General features: G+C 44.4%; 1 protein-coding gene across 1 annotated transcript; it reads left to right on the top strand.

Moving 5' to 3' along the window:
- The first annotated feature begins 216 nt into the window (after window positions 1–216).
- LOC142839735 (uncharacterized) lies at window positions 217–5,657 on the top strand. Its single transcript, XM_075956012.1, has 2 exons — window positions 217–736; window positions 4,430–5,657. The coding sequence occupies exons 1-2, from the start codon at window positions 266–268 to the stop codon at window positions 4,613–4,615; spliced, it is 657 nt and encodes a 218-aa protein (XP_075812127.1). The 5' UTR covers window positions 217–265; the 3' UTR covers window positions 4,616–5,657.
- The last annotated feature ends 2,126 nt before the right edge of the window (window positions 5,658–7,783 follow it).

The raw sequence follows: 7,783 nt of genomic DNA, 5'->3' as shown, positions 1-7,783 counted from the left end.
GGGATTGGGTGTTCCCTTTGGAGGGCAACTGAAGAACACAGGCGATATTAAGTGTGTGCAACAGAAAAAGGGAACAGACCCCAACAGGAAAGATTTAGGGAATTCAGTTAAAATAGAGGAGGCAATGAGGGACTTAAAACATCATGGATTGTAGTGAGCCGGACAGGATCGCCATTACAAGATGGCGCCGACATCCTGTCTTGTTTGTTACAAACAACTCCATATTTGGCTATTCCTCTGAGAGCTGCGCTTCCCAGCTTCCCGCATGCGCGGTGGATGTAGATTCTTGAGCCTATCCCGATGTGGTCTGGTGTCAGCTGTTGGTGGCAGCCAATCACAGGGCGACCCGTGTGCCAATTCCCTATTTAAGCGGCTGCCTAAGTGCACCCCCTTCCCTTCGCTTCCTGCTCTCTCTCCCCTTCGCTTCCTGCTCCCCTTCGCTTCCTGCTCTCTCTCCCCTTCGCTTCCTGCTCCCCTTCGCTTCCTGCTGCCTCTCCCCTGTGCTCCCTGCCCCTTTGCTCCCTGTCCCTCGTTTTCCTGCCCCCTCGTTCCTTGCCCCCCATCAATCAAGGGCACTCCAGTAAAGCGTGATCTGAGTGGAATCCTGGTGTGGTGGTCGTTCTTCCGTCACCGGTCAAGAAGTCCGCCGCAACTGGTGCCGAAAACCCGGGAACTTCGGTCGCCAGGCGAAGGGCCGAAGAGGATTCTGAACTCAACACGCGGAGTGGCGACGTCGGTAAGTTTCTCCCAGTATGCTGGTTTCAGTCTCCCCAAGTATGCTGTTTGCGGGAGTGGGTTCTTGGGTGTTTGGTCTCGTGTTCGTGGCGTTTGTGGTGTTGGTACTGGCCTGCTTTCTATGGTTTCACTGCCTTAAGTCCGGCCGCAACCTCAGAGCAGGGAACAACGTGGACGTTCCGAGAGAGGGGCGAAAGGCCCAAATTAAACACAAGAACGGTTTTTCAGATTCAAAGGGAGGAAACTTGGAAAGGCCTGAAAGAAAAAAGGTAAAAGAAAAGGATCCTGATACAATCCTCTCTAAAAGAGAGGCTAATGAGAAGAGGGGAGGTCCCCTCTATCCAGTGCTCAAGGAATTTGCGGGCCTGGATCGGTCTGAGGAGGAGTTAGATCCTCAGGAGGAGGAAGAACTGGAGAAAGCCGCCTCTGGCAATCTTAATGTGTCATCCTATGATAGGCTTGGTAGAGATCTGGCCGCTAAACAAGATATGCTAAGGAAGGGAATTATATTCTTCTGGTTCGAGTTACCGAGGCCTCCAGATTTTGTAGAATGTGAACAGCTGTGGCTCTAAGATGCAAAGCTGCAAACACAGGACCTGCCTTGAGGACCCACTAGGCTAGAACGCTAGGCCACTCCCAGCGTGGGCCTCAGGGCATAGAAGCGCAGCAGGACCGTAGTAAGGCTCACCAGCTTAAACGGTTGGGCCCAGCCGCTCTGCTCAGCCACATTTCCAAGCAAGGCTGAGCGGCTGAGCACATGTTCTTGTGGTTAAACAACTTTGTATTTAGGCCCAAAAGGGGTATTGCTAAGTTTTGAGGTAGATATTTGCCTAATTTTAAAAAATAGACTTAGTGGGAGACTCCCAGTGCTGGGGAAACTCTCACTCAGGTCTAGGGATGGCGCGGGCCCCGCATGGCTCGCGGGAGACCATCCTTGCTGAGGTCGCACACGTGGCCTTGGTTGGCGGGGCAGGAGTTCAAACCCAAGTACCAGGAAAAAGAATTTTTGAAAAAGAGGCCACTGCCCAGTGGTCCAAAAGGGTCATAAATTCCAAAAAATCCACAGGTGGTTGCCTTGGGACCACTCCCAAGGTCGTAATCTGTTAGTTCCTAAAACACAGCAAGCTGATAATCACGAGGAGGAAACTCACTGTTTCTTGGGATCGTTATCAAAATTGCAGTCTGGTTTTGTCTTCAGCTAGTTCCTGATGCAAGGTCGCTGTACACGCTAGTCCTGAATTTTTGGTTCTTCCTGCTGGGAGAATCTGGTTTGTTCAGGTTTTTCAATACTATGTGTGATCCAAAGGTGACTGTCAGTATACACCTCCAGCACCAGTTTACACTTCCAGCAAAAAAAGTTTTTTCTTTACCCACATTTTCTTAAACATAAGTTGTTAGCAATAATTTTTAATCTTGGTCATTTTTACAAGGATAAGGTAAAATCTCAGAGTTTTGGTTCACATTTCTCTGAGGGCTAAAGGTTGTTATGTTTGAGCATTTTTTAAGTGTCTCAGTCATTTTTAAGTTCATCTGAGAGTTTTCAGTTTAGGTCTATAACAAATATTTTTTGGATCAAATTTTTAATAACTAATTTCCTGAGTTTTTATATTTTTAAAATGGGTTTATAATAAGTAAAGATCTTTTCCCACTATATAGTCTTGTTATACAAAAGTTTCTCAGTTCAGGAGATTTATGGTTTCTCCAAATGTTTATGCCACTGAGGCTGTGTTTGAGATGTGGCAAAGTGTGCTTCAAAAATTTTTCTCTGTGAGGTTCAACATAATTTTTATATGCTGAAGCCTTTGGCTCATTTAAACTTAAGTTTTGTACATAAAGATGGATATAGATCTAATTTCATTTTTCTACATGTTGGGGCCTGGTCTTGGCACCAGATAAGATCCAACAGACTACTGCTATAAAATTTCTGGGGGCAATTATATCCCCTTTGACGGTGACCCCTCAAAAGATTTCCATTCGCACCCATCATTTGAGGACACTTAATGATTTTCAACAATTATTGGGGGATATTAATTGGATTAGGGGGTATTTAAACATCCCCCGGGCAAAGTTGTTGCCCTTGTTTTCTATTTTGGAAGGTGATCCAAATGTTAATTCGAACAGAACTTTGACCCCCTTGGCTGAAAAGGCTTTAAAACAGGTGGAGAAAGCAATGACTAAGGCACAATTGTGCCGAGTCGATCCTGATTTGCCCATATTCTTATGCATCTTAAAAACTGCACATTACCCTACTGGGGTGCTATGGCAAGATGGCCCCTTGTGGTGGATCCATGGTAATTCTTCAGGTACCAAAACCATTCAATATTATCCCGAGTTGGTTGCTTCTCAAGCGGTATTGGGGATAAAACATTGTTTAACATCTTTTGCTACCATGCCAGATAAATTGATTATTCCCTATACCAAGGGACAGGTGGAGACATTGGCAGCTACAGTAAATGAATGGGCTGTTTTGGTTTGCGCTTTTCCTAACCTTATTGATAATCATTATCCAAGACATCCTCTATTAAATTTTGTAGAAAGGAACTTAGTGTATTTTCCTAAGGTTACCTTTAAAAAGCCCATTAATATGGCCTTGACTGTTTTTACTGATGGCTCCAAAACTGGCAAAGGTGCCATAGTAATTCAAGGTAGGGATCCCATTTTGCTTGATTTTCGACCTGATTCCCCACAAGTCACGGAATGTATGACCGTGAAAAGATTTTATTTATTTTCAGATTCTATGCTGTTGCCTCATTGGAGGTGGCTGCCTTTGTTAGAAATTCAAGTACAGTTTCCAATATTTTGTGTCAAATTCAAGCATGCATTTTACAAAGAGATAATCCCTTTTTCATTGGACATATTCAGGCTCATACTTTGCTTCCAGGACCCATGTCTGAGGCCAATGATTTGGCTGACTGCCTTACCAGGTCCATAGCTTTGGTCGTCTCGGACCCTGTAGAATTAGCACGAGATTTTCATAAACTTTGAGATGTGCCTGCCAATACCCTTAGAAAAAAAATTTCATATTTCCAGACAGATAGCCAGAGAAATAGTTAAAGCCTGTTCTTCATGTGTGACCTTTTTATACCCCCCTAATGTTGGGGTCAACCCTAGAGGGCTGCAACCTAATGCGTTGTGGCAAATGGATGTTACCCATCTGCCTGATTTTGGCAAATTAAAATATTTACATGTATCAGTGGATACCTTTTCGGGCATTATTCATGCTACGCCCCTAGCGGGAGAAAAGGTAACTCATGTAAAAATACATTGCCTGGAGGCCTGGGCCGCCTGGGGAAAACCCCTACGCCTGAAGACAGACAATGGCCCGGCATATACCTCCCATGGATTTCGTGCCTTTTGTGCACAGCTCCAAGTGACCCACATTACGGGTCTTCCATACAATCCACAAGGACAAGGTATTGTGGAGAGAGCCAACAGAAATATTAAAGAAATTCTACAAAAACAAAAAGGGGGAATAGCTGAATCCGCTTCCCCCAGGGAAAGAATCTCCCTTGCTCTCTTCACACTTAACTTTTTAAACCTGAATGAGTCGGGTGCTGCAGCAGCTGAAAAGCATGCAGCAGGCCCTATGGAACAAAAGGAATATGTGATGTGGAAAGATGTATTGGATAACAAATGGTATGGACCGGATCTTGTGTTGGCAAGATCCAGGGGAGCTGTATGTGTTTTTCCACAGGGCCAAGAGGCTCCGCTTTGGGTTCCGAGCCGGCTGACACGCATGATCAAGGAAGTTCCTAAGGATGAGGCTGAGTCTCTGGAGAAAGTTCCTGCAGACATCCCTGATGACGTGGATCCAGTGGAAGGCGGAGCACTGAAGGGGAATCCTGTCAGCCTTCCCAAAGGCGATGCCTGTTCGGCATGATGCCACAGTTCTCCCCAGATTTTTACCTTTTAGGAGAAGCACGTAACTTTACAGAGAAAGGGTCCCTGTGCTTTCAGTTGCGTGGGCATATTTTTGGCAAGCTGCCTGGGTGGCTGTGTGTTGTGCCTGTGGTTGGTTTGCTGCCTTCGAGCCCAGACCAATAGGGATAAGGCTATATGGGAATAAAGTTATAATCTCTCAGGCATTAGCTACTCTGGAGTGTGGCTCCTTCCCCCAGATATGGTTGTTAGCACTAAGAGACGCTTAGAGCTTCCATCCTGCACAGCCTTTGCACCCCATGAGATCTGTTGATCCATTGCACTTGGGTAGGTGTGCGGATGTAGGCTCCTTCTGCACAGCCTTTGCACCCCATGGGATCTGTCGATCCATTGCACTTGGGAAGGTGTGTGGTTGTAGGTTCCTGCGACACAGCCTTTGCACCCCCGGGGTTCCTAGTATACCCATTGCACAGGGGAAGGTGTGTCCATGGAAAATATCTTCCATCCTCGATCGACCAACACATCATGAGGTGGGGGTCAGATTGGATGACGTTAGTCCTGCGCTCATTGCTTACAAACAATAAGGGGGAACTGTAGTGAGCCGGACAGGATCGCCATTACAAGATGGCGCCGACATCCTGTCTTGTTTGTTACAAACAACTCCATATTTGGCTATTCCTCTGAGAGCTGCGCTTCCCAGCTTCCCGCATGCGCGGTGGATGTAGATTCTTGAGCCTATCCCGATGTGGTCTGGTGTCAGCTGTTGGTGGCAGCCAATCACAGGGCGACCCGTGTGCCAATTCCCTATTTAAGCGGCTGCCTAAGTGCACCCCCTTCCCTTCGCTTCCTGCTCTCTCTCCCCTTCGCTTCCTGCTCCCCTTCGCTTCCTGCTCTCTCTCCCCTTCGCTTCCTGCTCCCCTTCGCTTCCTGCTGCCTCTCCCCTGTGCTCCCTGCCCCTTTGCTCCCTGTCCCTCGTTTTCCTGCCCCCTCGTTCCTTGCCCCCCATCAATCAAGGGCACTCCAGTAAAGCGTGATCTGAGTGGAATCCTGGTGTGGTGGTCGTTCTTCCGTCACCGGTCAAGAAGTCCGCCGCAATGGATGTTTGATAAAATCTTAAGGAATCTTACTATTTTATGTTTACTTAAAATTACATGTTTGAAGTTAAATTATTTAGGCTACCAATGCTCCCCACAGATAGAATAACAAAAACACAGGTTTTGAGCAGGAGAAACTAACTATCTTTAGAATGATTGGTCTGGATACACCAAGTAACTCCACAAACAATATAGGTTATTGATATATCCCTGGATTGCCATTCAGAGGTTGAAGTTAAAGTCCTATTGCAGAAGAAACCACACACTTATGATGCAAGATTTCGATCATATGAGCTGTATCTGACCTGAAAACTTCTCACCTGAAGGCTAGTTTCCATGGTTACAGAAAATACTGTGCAATCTGCCAACAGAGGAAAGCAATTAAACAGTACTACAAAGCTGTAACAGTGATCAAACATGGCGGCCACCATCATGTCTGGATATGCATAAAGCATAAAGGCACGAGGAGTTGCACTCACATGAGGTGGCAACCAAGAGCTGTCTAATTGGACTTAAGGCCCACACAACAAGAGAGAAATAGTACCCAGTACTGGAAACCTAGCTGATTTCTCAAGGCTAGTGTGGACTTGGCCCTTAGAAAAAAAATCCATTACCACCGATTTAGTAGACCATTAAAATTTCTTACTAAGTTTTAAACTTTATCCTTAGACCCAATGGTAAGTACAGCTACCATTCCTCATCAGAGAATGCTCTCTTTATAAAAATGGAGATTATGACAGAAAACCACAACCAGACACACCACAGATACCAAGGACATGGTGGAACTTAGCCCTAATAAATTTACATCACAACTTCATATTTATGGCTCACGTAATATCACAGAATAGGGAGCAGAATGAGGGGAAGAGTCAGACAACCAGAAAATCAACTATGCAACAATTTCTTCTTAGAAATAGCTGTATAAAGCAAGACCAGAACAATAGCAGTGTTGATGGACATAATAAAATCAAAGGGAGAAACTTCACAAGATCGTACCCCTAGACAAAAAAGTATAGGGAACAGAGTATTGATGGGAAGAAATTAGCCTCTCCCAAGGAAGGGGCCTCATCCCCTTTATTGCTGTCAAATGAAGAATAGTCAAACCTGAAACAATACACACACAACAACCAAGCTGACTAAGCAGGTCGTATTTATACATTATGTACGTATAGACTCATATGTATCTATGTGTGTGCATGTATATAGCATATTATGAATATATGTATTGTTACACACATATTCTTGTGTGTTTTTCTATGTGGGTACCAATAATAAATAAATATCAACTTTAGTGGAAAGAGGAAATAGCTGATAAGAGGCTGGGTGAAAGAAAAGGAAGGCGTAAAGGGATGTAATTTTATTTTAGTTCAACACACATGTATATATACATATATCTATATGTGTGTATATATACATATATTCATATATATAGCAAGTAACAAATCCTGGCAAGTATGTGAAGGTGAACAACACTTTATTACCTGTTGGTGAAGTGCAAACCTGTACAGTGACTAGGAAATCGCTATGAAGGTTCTTTAATTTAAAAGTGAAATTATCTTACGACATATCTATACAACTATGTGGCGCATATCCAATGGACTCTTAGTCTGCGACAAAGTTATTGACAAGCTATTTCCCTGCCCACTACTTAGCTATCCACAACAGCTAGAAAAGGAGCCAACACTGTCATTCAACAGATGAACAAAGAAAATACACATATACACAGCGCTAAATTCATCAGCCATAAAAAAAAAATGAAATTGTAAATGTGGAAGAAAAATTTAACTAAAAGTTATCATTTTAAGATATTTTTCTTCTTTTTATTAACTTTTATTTTATTTTACATACTGGCCACAGTTTCCCCTCCCTCCTCTCTTCCCAATTCCCCCCAACCTCTTTTCTACCCCTCAAAATGGGTGAAGCCTCCTTCTATGGGAGTCAGGAATGCTTGACATGCCAAGTTGAGACAGGACCAAGCTCCTCCCACTGCATCAAGACTGAAAAAAGCATCTCACCATAGAGAATAGGTTTCAAAAAGTCAGCTCATGCACCAGGGACAGATCTTGGTCCCATTG

The sequence above is a fragment of the Microtus pennsylvanicus genome, chromosome 22 (assembly GCF_037038515.1).
Source record: "Microtus pennsylvanicus isolate mMicPen1 chromosome 22, mMicPen1.hap1, whole genome shotgun sequence".
Classification (NCBI taxonomy): domain Eukaryota; kingdom Metazoa; phylum Chordata; class Mammalia; order Rodentia; family Cricetidae; genus Microtus; species Microtus pennsylvanicus.
The sequence above is the reverse complement of the archived record's forward strand: the minus strand, read 5'-3'. Positions and strand labels throughout refer to the sequence as shown.

Coding starts and splice junctions, on each gene's coding strand:
- LOC142839735 (XM_075956012.1), top strand. CDS start 266: ATGCGCGGTGGATGTAGATTCTTGAGCCTATCCCGATGTGGTCTGGTG. Junction 737..4,429: donor CACGCGGAGTGGCGACGTCG/GTAAGTTTCTCC, acceptor GTTTTTCCACAG/GGCCAAGAGGCTCCGCTTTG.